The 16,761-nt window shown below is 54.5% G+C and overlaps 6 protein-coding genes across 6 annotated transcripts; 5 read left to right on the forward strand and 1 right to left on the reverse strand.

The window, feature by feature from the left end:
- Window positions 1-751: 751 nt before the first annotated feature.
- Window positions 752-5,106, forward strand: ASPACDRAFT_75885 (TMCO4 family protein). The gene is made up of 2 exons (XM_020204577.1): window positions 752-3,302; window positions 3,354-5,106. Exons 1-2 carry the CDS (start codon window positions 1,089-1,091, stop codon window positions 4,659-4,661), a joined length of 3,522 nt encoding a protein of 1,173 aa, XP_020059112.1. The 5' UTR covers window positions 752-1,088; the 3' UTR covers window positions 4,662-5,106.
- Window positions 5,107-5,766: 660 nt separating this feature from the next.
- ASPACDRAFT_40088 (RTC4 family protein) lies at window positions 5,767-7,364 on the forward strand (the record flags this gene model as incomplete). Its single annotated transcript, XM_020200697.1, has 2 exons — window positions 5,767-7,022; window positions 7,082-7,364. The coding sequence occupies 2 exons, from the start codon at window positions 5,767-5,769 to the stop codon at window positions 7,362-7,364; spliced, it is 1,539 nt and encodes a 512-aa protein (XP_020059113.1).
- A 623-nt stretch (window positions 7,365-7,987) lies between these two features.
- ASPACDRAFT_75886 (M28 family metallopeptidase) lies at window positions 7,988-10,936 on the forward strand. Its single transcript, XM_020204578.1, has 3 exons — window positions 7,988-8,946; window positions 9,015-10,390; window positions 10,447-10,936. Exons 1-3 carry the CDS (start codon window positions 8,067-8,069, stop codon window positions 10,501-10,503), a joined length of 2,313 nt encoding a protein of 770 aa, XP_020059114.1. The 5' UTR covers window positions 7,988-8,066; the 3' UTR covers window positions 10,504-10,936.
- Window positions 10,937-11,097: 161 nt separating this feature from the next.
- ASPACDRAFT_75887 (MFS transporter) lies at window positions 11,098-13,227 on the forward strand. The gene is made up of 6 exons (XM_020204579.1): window positions 11,098-11,158; window positions 11,256-11,279; window positions 11,380-11,408; window positions 11,470-11,988; window positions 12,073-12,448; window positions 12,504-13,227. Exons 1-6 carry the CDS (start codon window positions 11,110-11,112, stop codon window positions 13,082-13,084), a joined length of 1,578 nt encoding a protein of 525 aa, XP_020059115.1. The 5' UTR covers window positions 11,098-11,109; the 3' UTR covers window positions 13,085-13,227.
- Window positions 13,228-13,456: 229 nt separating this feature from the next.
- ASPACDRAFT_113076 (TMEM14 family protein) lies at window positions 13,457-14,278 on the forward strand. The gene is made up of 2 exons (XM_020195694.1): window positions 13,457-13,531; window positions 13,792-14,278. Exons 1-2 carry the CDS (start codon window positions 13,529-13,531, stop codon window positions 14,104-14,106), a joined length of 318 nt encoding a protein of 105 aa, XP_020059116.1. The 5' UTR covers window positions 13,457-13,528; the 3' UTR covers window positions 14,107-14,278.
- A 583-nt stretch (window positions 14,279-14,861) lies between these two features.
- Window positions 14,862-16,313, reverse strand: ASPACDRAFT_5997 (putative C2H2 finger domain protein; the record flags this gene model as incomplete). The annotated part of the gene is made up of 3 exons (XM_020203508.1): window positions 14,862-15,638; window positions 15,706-16,085; window positions 16,151-16,313. Coding segments are annotated over 3 exons (1,320 nt in total), but the record flags the coding sequence as incomplete, so codon positions are not given.
- Between the last annotated feature and the right edge of the window lie 448 nt (window positions 16,314-16,761).

The raw sequence follows: 16,761 nt of genomic DNA on the forward strand, positions 1-16,761 counted from the left end.
ATCAATCGAAGGAGACTTGAAGACCCCGGCCACTGCAGGTAGGGCGAGCAGCGCGAGTCCGATCAAGCGATGCGAATGCATGTAGTTTATGTAATGAATCTGTGACGGGGCCGCGTAAACTTACAGTAAGGGCGGGGATAAACACTGTCAATCAATCCCATCGATTTACATCCCCTCGACGCAGACCAACGTGGTCAATCATCGTCCTATCGCTGTCGTTGGTCTTTCGTTGATCTATTTATCTTCCAAGATGCAGCGATCAATTCGCAGCAAGGCCGTCAGCTGACCTGCCAGCCACAGGACGTGACGTGATGCTCCTATCACCACCAGATAACTCTGTCTCCATTTCGTGCATTAATACCGCTTGCGGGACTCCAGTTCCAGTTGTTGTCTCCCTCTCTTCCCCATGCGGGCCACCATCTCACTCACTACTTCGGTGTACTGTACTTGAGCACTAATTTCCACTGCACAGTATGTGCCTGGCTTGGTCGCAGGCTTGATTCCAATTCGGCCCCAAACGGACTCGTTTGTGCTGCTGACTGACAAGAAAGCATTGCAGACTAGCTACTAGGTAGACTCCCTTGCCTCTCGCTACCTGCCACCTTCCATTAACCATCAGCGGGAAACTTGGCTGATCGTCCCATCCCCCCCCTCGTTCATGATCAGCCACCCACCAATCTCCCCCCTCCGCGTGCTCCACCCGGGATTCCAAGTCCCTTGAACTCAACCTTGACACCTCCGCGGCCTGCTTCTTCTGCTGGCTTTGTTAGTGTGTATCATCAGCCAGCCCTCGAAACCTTCCCCGACCCCGATACCTGGTTGCCAACCACCTTTCCTTCCCTTCCTTCGACCTGTCCCCGGATCATCTGAGAGCTCAAACGAGTTGTCGAAAAGCGTCGAGCGCAGCCGGAAACATCGCACGAATGGGTGGTCGTCAATCCACATCGCAACCTGCAGCACGGTGGTATTAGGGATAGAAACTTAGAGGGAGCACATCACCTGGAGTGTGGTTCCGAGCAAAAGAAAAGCGATAACTCTTTCTCTGTTCCGAGCCAGTGTGGGGGGTATATTAAACACTCAAATGAAGAATGAGCGCAGTCTCCAGTCCCAGTCCTGTTGACCAGTCTGTCGACGACGACACTGCCGATTTGTCACACCATTCGGGCACCTCGAAGGGATTGACCAATGCTACTGTTTCGCCAAGCGAGACACCTGATACAACGTTGGAGGAAGATGTCAAGACCAACGCTGTTCATAAAGAAAGGGGGGAGGCATCTTCAGACAAACCGGCAGCGCCCCTCAGTGCAGTAGCCACGGCGGCGACTAGCCCGCAAACCCAGCAGCAGCAGGATGAACTCGACGACTTTGGATTACCGATCCGTACGCGGCCGAGGAGGGTGGCGTCTGAAAGTGAGGGAACATGCCATGATGTTTCCCAGAGTCAGCGGAGCGAGGGCGACGGTGAAGATGGCCATCTGAGCACAGACGATATGGCGGCCAAGCAGTCAACATCTAGTGAACAGGCACCGGCAGAGCCACTGGTCGTCGGGAAAGATGACAGGGAAGGAACAGCTCAATCATCTCTGACGCCTGCCGTACAAGAGAAGGAAGTCTTACCTCAGGTTTCAACAAATCTTCCTGCGGCCTGCGAGACGTGCGAATACCCTAGGGACGAGGAGCCTCCACCGCCGTATACGAAGACTCCATCGCAAGATGATACAATGCATTCGATCGAGCCTCACAAGACGAAGCGGAAGTCCCTGGAGCCATCCGAATGGTCGCATCAGCGCCTGATCACAGCGGCAGATCATGAGGAGGAGAGTGATGAAGAGGATGACGATGGAGGCTGGAAGGAGATGCCTGCTCTGGGCGACATGGATGTTTATGACGACTATGGCCGACTTGTGGCAAAGGGCTCAAGGGACGTGGAAGGCGATGAAGCTGTTTACAGCGGCCTGGGCGGGGCCGGCAAAGGATATACTCGGGTGCAGCTTGATGACGATGCCCAATCCGCGACCAGTATGGACGAAGACACAAGCTACCTCTTCAAAGACAGCCACGCGACCTCCACTGGGGTAGATGAGGACTTGCGTGACCCCACAAGCCAGATGCAGGCTACGAAAGACCTTTTGACCGAGAGCCAGAGGATCGCATACGTTGGGGTCACCCGGCTTACATTGTGGCAGATGGCCCTGGACATGAACAGAATACCCTCCATCAAAGGCTGCCGTAAGGCGAGACAAGGTGGTATCGACTCTATGCGCAAATGGAGTCAAACGATGATGGCCAGGCTTTATTCTCATATGGAGATTGATGCAGCGGAGCAGGTCATGATTGAGCAGTTGGCGGAACACGGCGTGCAGCCCGCAGATCTCGTCCGACCGCTCATGAGCAATGCCCGCGTTAAGAATCCTCTAGCTGATGAGACTGATACACCCAAGAGATCTATGTCATCGCCTACGTCTCCTCGCCTCAGGGAAGGGTACCGAAGTAGTGTTTCAACAGAACTAGACCAGTCATCCAGGTCAACATCTCCGCCACCTTACGAGACACATGAGGGGGAAGATCTTCCGGAGGTTCGTACCCCATCACAGTTGCCTACCTCGGCCAAGATCGATATTGATCTGCGATGGACCGTGCTCTGCGATTTGTTTCTCGTCCTTATCGCCGATTCTGCCTATGATGCCCGTTCACGAACCCTACTTGAAAGAGTAGGTGAATCAATGGAAGTACCGTGGCTGCAGATTGCCCGATTTGAAAAACGTGTGATCGATGCTCTTGAGATGCAAGAGGCTGCAGATAAGGAGAATTGGGACGAGACTGAACATATGGAGAAGAGACGCAAAATGGCGCTGAAACATAAATATATGATTATGGGCTTGGCCACAGTGGGTGGTGGCCTGGTAATCGGCCTGTCCGCCGGATTGCTGGCTCCAGTCATCGGTGCAGGCTTAGCAGCCGGGTTTACCACCGTTGGTATTACAGGAACAAGTGCGTTCCTCGGCGGTGTTGGAGGCACAGCGCTGATAGCTTCCGGTGCTACACTTACTGGGAGTACGATTGGCTTGAGAGCTTCACAGAGAAGAATGGGAGCAGTGCAGACTTTCGAGTACCGCCCTCTGCACAACAACAAGAGGGTTAATCTGATTATCACTGTCTCTGGCTGGATGACCGGCAAAGTAGATGATGTACGGCTACCCTTCAGTACCGTTGACCCCATCATGGGTGATCTGTACTCAGTCTTGTGGGAGCCTGAAATGCTGCGGAGTATGGGAGACACTATAAACATTCTAGCCACGGAGGTGAGTCTATAACTTACCTGAACCGACAGCAGGGCTAACGATAAATCTTAGGCTTTAACGCAAGGTCTTCAGCAAGTCCTAGGACAGACTGTCCTAGTAGCTTTGATGGCGTCTCTGCAGCTGCCTCTTGTACTTACCAAGCTGTCATACCTCATTGACAATCCTTGGAATGTCTCGCTCACTCGCGCAAATGCGGCCGGTCTGATTCTTGCAGACTCCCTCATGGTGCATAATCTAGGGAAAAGGCCTGTCACACTTGTGGGATACTCTCTTGGTGCTAGGGTTATCTTCTCTTGCCTGAAGGAACTTGCAGACAAGGGCGCATACGGATTGGTGCAGAATGTTTACCTCTTTGGGTCGCCCATGGTGGCCAATAGGGACGAATATCTCAAGGCGCGCAGTGTCATCTCTGGTCGGTTCGTCAATGGTTACGCTTCGAATGATTGGATCTTGGGATATCTATTCCGAGCCACAAGCGGCGGTATCATGAAGGTAGCAGGCCTTGCTCCCATAGAAGGCATTCCAGGACTGGAGAACTTTGACCTCACGAAGCTGGTTAATGGCCACATGGACTACCGTACCGCAATTCCCCGGCTGCTCAAGGAGGTTGGGTGGGAGGTTGTGAGCGAGGAATTTGCAGAGATCGAGGACCCTGACCCGGAAAACCATGCCGAGCGGCAAAGGGAGCTCATTCGTGAGATTGACGAGGCACGACGTGACGCCGAGCAAAAGCCGGAGAAGAAGCGCTTCGGATTGTTTAAGCGTGGCAAACTTGCTCAGAAGAAGAAATGGGAGACATATGATGTGGATCGCAATGATACCACAGCACGGAGCTCCACGGATACCAATAACGGAACTGGGTCAGTATTGTTTGATATTGATGCCATCAGGGCTGAGCTCGCTTCAGAGAATCTCGAAGTTAGACAGCTTGAATCTACCCTTCCACCCATGAAATTAGACTTGAGCACCCCCGCGAGTCCGTCGCTGGCCCCCACACCATCGAAACCTCAAGCGACAAGGTCTTACGAGCCCAGCCCGCCTCCACCGGAGACGATTCCGGAGCAGCAAGAAAGCCATAATCCTTCCCGCCAGGCTCCACCGTACTCTCAGCATCACGAAGAGGAAGTCGAGATGACCTTTGATACTTCCTTTCATGAGCCACCGACGCGGACTCATTCCTCATTCGGGGCTTCCAACTCATATGATGCCCACCCTGCCAGACCCGAGCTTCGGTCTGCAGTCACGATGCCTGCTCTGGGTGCTAGTACCATGGGTGCTATGGCTTTGGAGCCCAACGCCTGGGCCGAACACGACATTGGAGATGGCGATGAAAGTGAAATTCAGATGACTTTCGAGTAATGACAAGGCATGAGAATATGCTACTATGACGTGAACGAGACTTTCATTCTTGTACATGCTGACGTTGCTCAAGCGCTGAGTCAGTGTCTTGGTTGACGGCCTCTTCTACCAGCTTACCCTGGGTTTCCGATTCATTTCGATTCTTCTTTGTGTCTTATATGCGACGTCTACAGCTGATATGGCCAACCGGAAAGTTTAGACTTGAAACCGCATTAATGTTGCTGATTCTGTTGCAAGCCATGCGGTTCGATTCTCCGTGTCTGACCCGCGACTTCTCCCCCATTCTTCCGGGCCAGAGGCTATCTCTGACTTGTTCTGAGGCCATTAATATTCGCCGCCCAGGGGACTCAGGCCCGATGTTTATCTTTCTGTATGGGTCTCAAACTGGAACCGATATTTGTCTACTTAATTACATATTATACTTTATATACAACATACAACTCGCATTAGTTTTGAACGTCAAGTTTGGGGGATGCCTTATTGATAGCTCCGCAAGCGTCTCGCACGACAGGGATAACCCCTGTATGGAATGTGCCTACTTTAGCTTGGTTGGGGAAACATTGTAGTACGAATTATTCAGCAGCTGTTAGTGGCGATGGCTGGTGTACTCGTATTGCATGAAGACGGAATGTGTCTTCGCGGGAGGATCTCCATCCGCCCACCGTCCAAGCTGCCGTGCGGAGAAGGGCCGCCGATAGCGTGTCACCCGCGCGCGTCCCTCCTCGACCGCATCATTCAATTCCGAATCCTCTTGCTTCTTCTTTCTCTCAAACACCCGCCCTTGTTGGACATATTATTGCTTCCTTGCCTTGATCTTCGAGTACATACTACCTTGATGGTACTAATCTGAGCTGATTACATTCTGGTTTGACATCTTCTTATCAGCGAGATTGTCGTATGTTTACCGAGTTACACCTGTCACTCCTTATACCACAAAGAAAAAGCACGCTCAAAACACCCTCCCGATATCCGAACAAGCAATACTGCTCCCAGCACACCACTCGCATGCTTATGTTGTACCCACCCACCTCTTAATTGATCTAACTGCCGAACCCACGATATCCTCTTTCCTTCTCCCCCCACGTCCGTTAAACCGCCATCCGTCATGTCGGTTACCACACGCGCCAGAATGAAGCCCAATTCGAGCTTCGCCTCGAACCGATTGACCAGAAACGACCCCATTCCCGGAGGGCATCTCCTCACGAGCTTTCGCACCCACGAGCGGAGCCTACCAGAAAGCTCGCGACCTGAACCGGCAACGGATGACGAGCCCCTCAGCACTAGCGAAGACGAAGGTCACCCCCCCACCGAGCTGTCGGACGATGAATTGGGCGAGCCGAGTCGCTATACGGTCCGAACTGGGCCTACATTGAAGGAGAAACTTGCCAGGCGCTCACCTGAAGGCGAGGAGACGCCGCGGGCTTCCCGGCAAAGACCCGCGACCAAGAAGTCGAAGCCCGCCACCTCGGACCGCAAGAGGACGTTCGTGGACACGTTCAATGGCGCAGATCTAACAAGCGACGGGGAGGATGCCCTCTTTTCGTCGCAACTTCGGTCATCGCAGGGCTCCAAGCGACGGAAGCCCGCGGTCAGCTATGGCTCGAGGAAATCGTTCGGGACGGGCTCTACACCGAGCTGGACGTCTCCCGCGGCCTCGCAGTCCCCCTCGGCTGGTGCTCGGAACGGAAAGCTGAGAAAGAATTCGACTGGCGCAAGTGAATCTCGCAGTTCAAGGGAGGAGTTTAAGATGCCGCGTGCCCTTGACTCTAGTCCGAAACCTGAATTCAAAGCGCCTCCTCCCCTTCCTCCGACTGCCACTTCCTGCTCATCGTTCGCTACTCCCTCCGCTCGTGACTTTGTCTCGTTAGATCTCGATGATAGTGACTCGTTGTCCGACGGGGCGCTGAGCTCCGCATCGTCAACCTTGCTGCAGGAGCTGTCTCGGTTCGACAATCCCTCGCTCGACTCCGATGACGAGATGTACAACTCGGAGCCTTCTCTGTGTCCGTGGTGCAAAGAGCCTGTGCCTCGCGAGCTCCTCGAACACTTTCAAGCACAGCCACAGCAACGGATGCGCGAACAACGACGATTTTGTGAATCCCACAAGAGTACAGCCGGCGTGAGAGAGTGGCAAGAGAAAGGCTATCCGACCATCGACTGGGACTTATTTGAGGACCGGATCAAGCCGCATTTGGAGGGACTCGACTGGGTCTTGGAGCCGGGAAGCTCGTCATTTTACAGAAACATCTTGGACACCAAGCTCAAGGCTGGTGAAGCCAAGAACTTCAAGCTTGATTTGCGCAGTGATGGACTGGAGGATATTTCATGCGGCTATTATGGAACGCGCGGTTCTTCCCTGATGTGAGTGGCCCCCTTCCTCTTGTTGCTCCGTTGCGCCGACTAATGCATCACTACTCTAGGCTCGAATGTATTATGGCACGGTATGCTCGCAAACTGCGTCGCCTCGGCCCTCAGGACCATATTATCAACACGGCAGGCGTCGCCGGGTATGCACAGGCCGTTCTGGTCCCTGAATTGGCGATGAGGCTTGTCAAGGAGGACATGCAGGTGGGTGACGAGCGGGCGAGACAGATTCTACGCGACAGTATGGAGCTCGGCGAAACTGTGAATCCTGCATTGAATGACAAGATCACGGTTGAGGAGCCAGATGAATCGAACGTGGAAGAGACAGCGTCTGTTTGACTGTAATCGGCGGCTTGATGATTGGGCGGGAAAATCTCTCTCTTTTGTCTCAGCCTATCTGTTACTCCTTGCATGGTCATTTTTGTGCATCGGTAGGGGCGTGTTGGCGGTGCGCTGTACGTATGTATATTCTATGTTCTACGATTGATACCTATCTGTTTGAGTGAAATCAGCCTGGGGCTCTCATCAGCGGAATGTTACGTGAAAAGCAGGAAGTGGATTCTTGATGATGATGGCGTGCGATTCCGTGATTGTGAGTAAATAAGTTGGGAGACTAGTTGGTTACAGTAGATACATTAACTACAGTAGTTACAGTCCATGGAACGGAATGAAGGGTGCCGCACTGCCGAGACTATCACGGTGTGGAGCTGACGCTAGACCAGGTTTAGCAGGTGACTGATAGTGCCAGCCGTGCAGTCACTGCAGTGATAAGATAGACGCTGATTCATCTTGCGGAGATCCAAACTGGAGCTGATAACCAGACCAACCCATTCCTCGTCGTCATCTCACCTAGCTTCCCACTTGCTCTTCCTTCCCCTCCTCCTCCTCTTCCTCCTCTCCCTTTCTCTCTCTCTTCCTCATTCTTCCTGCGATGGGTGCTGGCTAGCTAGCTGGTTCTTCTATCTTTTGTCTCTTCCATCATTGGGTCTAGATTGATCCATTTTGATACACATTATGGTACCCGAGATGAGGGAGAAAGCCATGGCTCCCTCGGAATCCACTCCGTTGCTCACCACTGTCGCTATCGCGCCTCGGCGGTACCGATACCCTCACCACGCCCTTCGACGATCCTGTAATTTCGTCCTGGGCTTTATCCTTGCTGTCTCTGTCCTTCTCTTTCTCGTTCCCTCTGCCATTCTCCCCCGTGAGCATGGGTCCATCTGGTCCTACCTTCCCTGGGCGAATCCATTCCCTCATGCCTCCTGGCCTCACGGCCATGGCCTGGGCTTCGAAGAGCTGCAGGCTCTGCTCCATGAGACCCCATCCGCCGAGAAGGCACGGGAATGGAGTAGCTACTACACCGCCGGTCCCCATCTAGCTGGCAAGAACCTGAGCCAGGCCGTATGGACTCAGGAACGCTGGCAGGAGTTCGGAATCGACGACACTAGTATTGTCGCTTATGACATCTTCCTCAATTACCCCGTAGATCATCGCTTGGCCCTGTTGAAGAGGAACGGCGATGCCACCGAGGTGACCTTTGAGGCCACCCTGGAGGAGGACATCCTCGAGGAAGACCACACGACCAACCTGACGGATCGCGTGCCGACTTTCCACGGATACTCGGCGAGCGGGAACGTCACGGCGCCCTTTGTGTTTGCCAACTTCGGCACCGTGTACGACTTCCAGGACCTGATCGATGCGAACGTCAGTCTGGCCGGCAAGATCGCCATCTGCAAGTATGGCCGCATCTTCCGCGGGCTAAAGGTCAAGCGGGCGCAGGAGCTCGGCATGGTGGGGGTCATCCTGTACGATGACCCGGAATCAGACGGGGAGATCACCGAGGAGAACGGCTACGAGGCGTATCCCAAGGGTCCCGCGCGGAACCCGAGCGCCGTGCAGCGTGGTAGTACGCAGTTCTTAAGTACGTAAACTCCTTTTTCCTACTTTCAGCTGCATCCTGGCTCCGGTGTGACTGATCATGACAACTAGGCATAGCGCCTGGTGACCCGACTACCCCCGGGTATGCCTCCAAGCCCGGCTGCGAGCGACAGGACCCGTTCAACTCGATCCCGTCCATTCCCTCGCTGCCTATCTCGTACCAGGAGGTGATCCCACTTCTGAAGGCACTGAATGGTCATGGTCCCAAAGCTTCGGACTTTAACAAGTGGTGGCAGGGCGGTAAGCTGCGTTCCAAGGGTGTAGAGTATAATATCGGTCCTACCCCCGATGATGTCGTCATCAACTTGTACAATGAGCAGGAGTATGTGACGACACCCCTCTGGAATGTTATTGGGGTTGTAAAAGGCCACATCCAAGATGAGGTGGTGATTCTGGGCAACCACCGCGATGCGTGGATCGCTGGCGGCTCTGGCGACCCCAATAGTGGATCGGCCGCGCTGAACGAGGTCATTCGCAGCTTTGGAGAGGCCCTCAAGGCGGGCTGGAAGCCGCTTCGAACCATTGTCTTCGCCAGCTGGGATGGTGAGGAGTACGGGCTGCTGGGCTCGACCGAGTGGGTGGAAGACCAGCTCCCGTGGCTCTCTAAGGCCAACATTGCCTATTTGAACGTGGATGTGGCTGCGGCCGGTACTCTGCTGGAGCCACGGGCTAGCCCGCTGATGAACCAGCTTATCTACGAGGTGACCGGCTTGGTGCAGTCCCCCAACCAGACTGTGCCGGGGCAAACCGTGCGGGATGTCTGGGATGGCCATATTGCTACGATGGGTAGCGGCAGCGACTTCACAGCCTTCCAGGACTTTGCGGGCGTTGCTAGCTACGATCTTGGCTTCGGACGTGGTCCCACGGATGCTGTGTACCACTACCACTCGAACTATGATAGCTTCGATTGGATGGACCGGTTTGGCGATCCAAGCTGGAAGTACCACGAGGCATGCACCAAGATCTGGGCGCTCGCCGCGGCCAAGCTGATCGAGACCCCGATCATTGCCTTCAATGCGACTGACTACGCTCTGGGGCTGGAGCAGTACCTCAGCCAGATCAAGCCTGTGGCGAAGCAGCTCCCCAAGGGCACATCGTTCGACTTTGCGCCTCTGGACCAGGCTATTGCGCAGTTCCAAGCGGCGGCCGCGCGGTTTGAGGCCCATGCGGCGGACCTGGCCTCGCAGCTGGGCGAGGATGTGCCGTGGTACCACTGGTGGAAGAAGGTCCGGCTGCTCTTCCAGATCCGTGTGGTGAACGACAAGTACAAGAGCATCGAGAAGCAGTTCTTGTACCAGCCGGGGCTGGATGGCCGCAGCTGGTACAAGCACGTCGTGTTTGCCCCAGGCATCTGGACCGGCTATTCCGGGGCAACTTACCCGGGCCTGGTGGAGAGTCTGGAGGCGGGCGATCTGACGAACTCTCAGGTATGTTCTCGCTCGCTACTGGGAGAATGTGAGGGATGTTGCTAACCTGTTTCCAGAAATGGCGCTCAATTATTCTGGAGCGCATCGAAGCGGCCACTCGGCTGCTGCAGTAGAGTATGTGTATGAGGGGGCCTGCAGGATTGCCTGCCAGCTGACCGGGAAGTGCATGCATGCAAGGACCAAGCGAGCGGGGATGGCGGATTGGAGATTGTTTCCCCTTGTAAACTGAGACTGTCTGATTGTAGACAATTTCTGGTAACTTATAAGCTGTTGGGACATCAGTTGTTGAAAGGCAAGACCAATCAACTATTAAGGTCAAGTCGGATATAGTTGATGTTTCTAGCAGTTTGTTCTATTTCCATAAGCATCGACATGTAGGTTAACATGACACGGACGGGGATCGGAATGTAGTCTCGATGCGCCTTAGAGCAGATAAGCAGCCAATTAGTTAGAGCATGTAAGCTGAAAAACACCCCGAACAATGAATGAATGATCGATTCGGAGAGTGGGTTTTTTGCATGTTGATCATCTCTCCGGTCACACGCCCTCGCGCCGCCTCTGCCTCGACTGGTTAGTCTCTTTCCGTCTACTAATTCTCTCTCTCCTCTTCTTTCTTCCTCCCAGATTTCTTTCTCTTTTTCTCTTCTCTGCACCCACTCTTTGACCTTTTGGTCTTTTCTCCTTTTCCTGCACAGTTGACCCGGTCTCACCAGGTCAGCATGTTGAAGAAAACCCCCCAGCTGCCCGTGCGGCAGCTGGTCATTCTTTGTAAGTCAAGAAATCTGCTTCGGCTGTTGTTACACCCACCCAGTCAACATCTCACGTCCAAAGAACTCTCCTCGACTGACCGGGTCATTTACCACAGCAATATGTCGCTTCGCAGAGCCAGGTATGCATATTTTATGCCCTCTCCATTAGAATCCGATTGCGCGCGACTCGTCCTTGCGTTGCATTTACCATCCTAACAATGTCCCCCATCATCACCATAGTGGTCCTCACCTCGGTCCTCCCCTACCTAGTAAGTAACATCCCCCCCGCAAACCCCAAACTCCAATCCAACTAAACCAACTCCCAAAAAGCCCGAGATGATCGAATCCGTCGGCGTCCCCAAACCCGAGATCGCCAAATGGGTCGGCATCACCGCGGCCGTGACCTCCTTCAGCCAGGCCGCCATGGCCGTCACCTGGGGCACGCTGTCGGACACGGTCGGCCGCAAGCCCGTCATCCTGACGGGGCTGACCTGCACGATGGTCATGTCGCTGGTGTTCGGGTTCGCGCGCAGTCTGAGTTTGTTGGTCGTCGCGCGCGGCCTGCTCGGCCTCCTGAATGGCAACGTCGGCATCATCCGCACCATGGTCGCCGAGATGGTCCCCGAGAAGGAGCTGCAGCCGCGCGCCTTCAGCATCATGCCGCTCGTTTGGACGATTGGAAGTATCTTTGGGCCCGCGTTCGGGGGCGCGCTGGCCCGGCCCGCCGAAAAGCATCCAGAGGTGTTCGGGCGGTGGGAGTTTTTGCGGACGTATCCGTTTCTACTGCCGAATTTGGCGGCGGCGGGGTTTTTTGTGGTGGGGATTGGGACGGGGTTTTTGTTTTTGGAGGTGAGTTTTGCTTCGTATACCTACTGTGAGAGGGGGAGGGGGGAAGGAAGTGCTGACGGATGCTCTCGTGGGGCCGCTGATTAGGAAACGCTGGCTGCAAAGAAGCATCAACGCGATTATGGGCTTGTGCTGGGTCAGGCTTTGACGCGGCCGTGTCGGAGTGCCAGATCAGACAAAAAGTCACGGTCGACAACAACCATCACAGAAACCGATGAGGAACGAACGGCGCTGCTGGGCCAGCGCCGCGCAACCACGCGCACCAAGCCAGCCCGGAAACCCAGCTGGGCGGAGGTGTTCTCCCCGCAATCCAACCTGATTCTGCTGGCGTATTCGCTCATGTCGATGCATACCATGGCGTTTGACTCTTTATTTCCCGTCTTCCTGCACACGCCGCCGCAGCAGTTCGAAGGCAACCCGGACGTGCGTCTGCCGTTCAAATTCATTGGAGGGTTCGGTGTGGGTGGGTGTTTTCATCCTGTGCTGTTTCGGTCACGTACGTGCTAACTGGCCATCAGACTCCCAAACCATCGGAATCTACTACACGTTGATCGGCATCATCGGCATGATGGTGCAGTTCCTGATCTTCCCCGCGGCCGCCAAGCAGTACGGCGTGCTCAACTGTCTCAAGGTGGTCTCGATCATCTTCCCCGTGATTTACCTGTTGACGCCATTCACGGCGCTCGTGCCGGGGTCCCTGCGCCACGTGGTCGTGTTTCTGCTGATGCTGGGCAAGCTCTCCGCCTCGATCTTCGGGTTCCCCTGCACGACGATCCTCCTCACCAACTCGGCGGCCAGCCTGAGTGTCCTGGGGACCTTGAACGGGGTGGGCACGAGCGTCAGTGCCATTGGGCGCGCGGTGGGCCCGGCGCTGACAGGGTCGGCGTTTTCTTTTGGCGTAAAGCGGGGGTTCATCATCATTCCGTGGTGGCTTCTGGCGGTGTTTGGAGCTGTTAGTGCCGTTCCGGTGTTTTGGACGGAGGAGTCCGATGGGTTTCATGGGAAGGAGGAGGAGGTGGTGGTGGTGGTAGAGGTGGAGGGTGTGGAGGAAAGCCAAACTGTTGGATATGGAGCTGTTGAGAACACGGCTAGGCGGTGATGAAGTGAGTAGACATGAGCTGGTGGTATAAAAAAGGGAAAGGGAGAAGGGAAAAGTTTAAATGATGCGATGAGCTTGTATATGCTTGCTAAACGGGTTATGTGACATATGAAATATGAGATGTGATAGAAGTCGACGAAGACTAGCTATATTGTTGGTGATGTATACAGTACAGTAGATGATGTATAAAGGCGGATCCAGACTCGCCGATCCGCCGGGCCCGGAAGCCCGAACGAAGGAGGAAGGAAGGGAAGGGAAGGCATTACTAATTCCCATGCAACCCCGGATATCAGACCATTCCGCCGGGAGTGAAGTACGAGCATATAATAAGCCTGGAAGTGGCCGGTGCCGATAACCATCTACATATCTGAACACCAACACCAACACCAACACCACAACTCACCCTTGTATCTGAAACCCTCTTCAAATCACAACTCCATCACAATGGTACGTCCACTGCAGCATTCCCCATTTCCCCCAAATCACCACCACCCAATTTCCAACTCAATCCAATTTCACCCAGCTATCTAGCTACCCAGCTATCCAGCTATCCAGCTAGCTAGGAAGCTATCATCAATCTACCCTCACTCCTTATCCCCCTCACAACCACAACCACAACAACAACAACCACCCGCCTTCTCCCCTCCTTCTTAAATCCTCTGCCCCACAGCCCCAAAACCTATTGATAAAATTAACCAGAAGGATAGTCAACCACAGCCCTGACCCTCTCCCTCCTCACCTCCCTCGGCGGCACAATCGGCTACCTGCGCACGGGCTCGGTGCCCTCGATCGCGGCGGGCCTGACCGTCGGGCTTCTGTACCTGGTGAGCGGGCTGCGCCTGCGCGCGGCGCAGCCCTACGGCGCGGAGCTGGCGCTGCTGGCCTCGGTGATCCTGTCGGGCAGCTCGATCCCGCGCGCCATCCGGACCGGCGGCAAGCCCGTGCCCACTGTGTTGAGTTTCGTGGCGGTTTATGGGCTGTGGGTTTTTGGGGGGTTGGTTTTCAACAATACTGGCAGATGATTATTGGGTTATGGGGGTGGTTGGACTGGACCCGGTTATGGATGGGATTGAATGCATTTAACTTGACTACCCTTATTTATGGGTTGGTACCGGGGGGGGGTTATGGTTTGTCTACGGGGCGAGGGTTATACGGTTGCTTATACGTAGCAAAAAGCAATAATGATAAATGATTGGGGTGGATACTTCCACAAAATCTACCGACTTGTACCGACGACTACTGATCAAGATCTGATTTTTTCAATATTCAAGTGGCCTACCTTCTAGACGCAACTTACATAGTCATATAGCACCTCGGCCTCCATACTAAACGTCCCAATCTTGTCCCCAACCCTCAATCAATCGAGTAAAATCCCTGGAATCGTCGATTCGTTCGATCTCGAAGAAAGTAACAAAGCAAAAGGTTCTGCACTCACCAACTACTCTTTTTCTTGCTGCATGCACAGTCGGTGCTCACTTTTCCGAAGGAGAAAATGAAGGCCAAGCCCAAAGGTCAGGGGTCACGGCCTACCACTGCCACCGAGTCAAGTAGTAGCAACAACAAGACATTGCCAGTTTGGTGTGCGTGTGTGTGTGCGTGTGTGTGTGTAAACAGAAACTTAGCTGATGTGTATGCACTGAATTTCTTTTTTTGTTTTCTTGAGAACTTTTCTGCTTTGCTTTCTTTTCTTCTTCGGCATGTGTTTGTGTCTGCGTGTACGAATGTGCTCGCACTAATCCGTCGCATCCACCACCGTGTCCGACTCCCGGATCGCCCCCACCACCACGGCGGATGGAAGCTCTTCAAGTACCGTCTCCCCTCGCTGGTCAGGAACATATGCGTACCTTGACAACCTAGCCATCTTCTCCTCCGGGCTGGTCTCGTTATCCGAATACACCAATCGCGCCTTAGACTTGTCCTTCTTGGGCTTTTGGTCCTCGCCCTCGGCCGGTTTGCCGCCAGTCGTGTTCGTCGTGGTCGTCGTCGGTGGTGTCGCCGTCGCCGTCGCCGCTTCGGCCTGCTTCGCCGCCCCGGAGATCAAATCGTCCACGGATCCGGAGAACCCGGTGCTTTCCGCCGCCGCTCCGGGAGCCTTGTCGGCGCCGTTCATGGTGGTCGTCGGGGGCACCGTGTGGCCCATGTGCATCTGTTGCATTTGATAGGCGTTGACCTGCGGTGCCCCCACAGCCGGACGCTGAGGGAGACCAGGCGCAGCGGGCAATCCGACAGGACGGGGTGGGAATGCGCCCCCGGGCTGCGGAGGAGTATGTGTTTGGGGAGGGGACTGTTGCGTCGGGTATGTCGGAGGTGTGGCACCGTACGGCGGTTGGCCGGGAACTCCAGTCAGGAACGGCTGCGGGGAGAAGGTCGTGGGAGGAGCGGCATACTGCGCATTCGCCTGGCCACCGGGCGAGAAGGTCGGATACACGGGACTGGCCGTTTGTTGAGGGGGTTGCTGGAAGGGAGAAGCGGCGGCGGCGGCGGCGCCGTAGGGCTGAGGGTATGAGAATTGAGAGGGAGTGGTCGCAGGCGGCGGGGCAGTAGACGTTGCGGCCTGTCCGAAAACGATATGGAATCAGTATACGAAGTCGAATGGATTCAAACAACAACGAATCACTTACGTATCCACCCATAGTTGGTGTCTGACCGGCTCCCACAGGCGTAGCCTCGCCACTGCTGCCGCCCGCACGCGCTTCCGCCATCTTCGCCTTGTGTTCCGCCAGACGTTTCTTAAGGTCTGAAACGCTCTCCAGCTTGGGCTTCTTCGCCGGCTGACCGCCCGTCGCTGTCATTCCGGGAGGCGGATTGCCCGTCACGGCCTGCCGCTCGGCCTCTGCCTGCTGGAACTGTGTCGCTACCCGCTGGTTGTGCGCCTGGATGATATCCTCGGGAACACCCTCCATCCCGAAGATCTCGACGTCGAGACCGGATCGGTTCGGGAGAGCATTGTCGACTGCCGACAGCTGCTCCTTATGTACCTGGCTCATGTGCACGGACAAGCCTAAGAACCAAGGACCCAGATTAGACAATGGCTTCCTCGTCTTGATATGATAATGGAGAACTCACCTCCGGCGGTGTTCAGTCTGCGCCCACATCGCTCGCACTTGAAGTGCTTGGCTTTTTGATGGGAGATAAGGATCTTGAGGTCATCGAAGTCGCGCTCGCAGTAGTAGCACCACGGACGAGCCAATACTTCTTCTAACGTGGGTCCGCGTCTCTTTTTACCCATGGTGTGACTGTGAAGCTGGCCGCTTCGTGAGAGTTGAGAAGGAGAAAAAGGTGGGTGGAGTAGACTGTAATGCAGAGGTTCTGGTCGCGAGTGAGTCGCCGCTGATGAGATTGAGGTTGGTTCGGTGAGCCTTGTCACGTGCAGGACATGCGTTGACAGTCACATGATACGACATCATAGCTTAGTCCTTTGGGAAGTGATATATCAGGTTAACTCTCGCTAACTAGTGAAGCAAGTATCATCAACTAGATAAGCGTATGTGATCAATAATATCTTTTCTTTTTCAGTCATAGTTCAGACAACTTAAAGCAAGATACCTCCATATGACGGGGTCCGCTTGATTAAGGTCTGTCTCAGATCTGATCAAGACTTTGCATGTGAGAACCACAACGTTACGCAAATCAACATTCAGGAACAAAACAACAGCACAAACAACTAAGCGATGTTT

This window comes from Aspergillus aculeatus (genome assembly GCF_001890905.1).
Source record: "Aspergillus aculeatus ATCC 16872 unplaced genomic scaffold ASPACscaffold_3, whole genome shotgun sequence".
Taxonomy (NCBI): Eukaryota; Fungi; Ascomycota; class Eurotiomycetes; order Eurotiales; family Aspergillaceae; genus Aspergillus; species Aspergillus aculeatus.

What these genes read in the sequence shown, in the direction of transcription:
- ASPACDRAFT_75887 (XM_020204579.1), top strand. Translation starts at nt 11,110, where the DNA reads ATGTTGAAGAAAACCCCCCAGCTGCCCGTGCGGCAGCTGGTCATTCTT. An exon ending in CCTCGGTCCTCCCCTACCTA is followed by an intron (nt 11,409 to 11,469) that starts GTAAGTAACATC and finishes ACTCCCAAAAAG; the next exon opens with CCCGAGATGATCGAATCCGT. An exon ending in CGGGGTTTTTGTTTTTGGAG is followed by an intron (nt 11,989 to 12,072) that starts GTGAGTTTTGCT and finishes GCCGCTGATTAG; the next exon opens with GAAACGCTGGCTGCAAAGAA.
- ASPACDRAFT_75885 (XM_020204577.1), top strand. Translation starts at nt 1,089, where the DNA reads ATGAGCGCAGTCTCCAGTCCCAGTCCTGTTGACCAGTCTGTCGACGAC. An exon ending in TAAACATTCTAGCCACGGAG is followed by an intron (nt 3,303 to 3,353) that starts GTGAGTCTATAA and finishes GATAAATCTTAG; the next exon opens with GCTTTAACGCAAGGTCTTCA.
- ASPACDRAFT_75886 (XM_020204578.1), top strand. Translation starts at nt 8,067, where the DNA reads ATGGCTCCCTCGGAATCCACTCCGTTGCTCACCACTGTCGCTATCGCG. An exon ending in TGGTAGTACGCAGTTCTTAA is followed by an intron (nt 8,947 to 9,014) that starts GTACGTAAACTC and finishes CATGACAACTAG; the next exon opens with GCATAGCGCCTGGTGACCCG. An exon ending in GCGATCTGACGAACTCTCAG is followed by an intron (nt 10,391 to 10,446) that starts GTATGTTCTCGC and finishes ACCTGTTTCCAG; the next exon opens with AAATGGCGCTCAATTATTCT.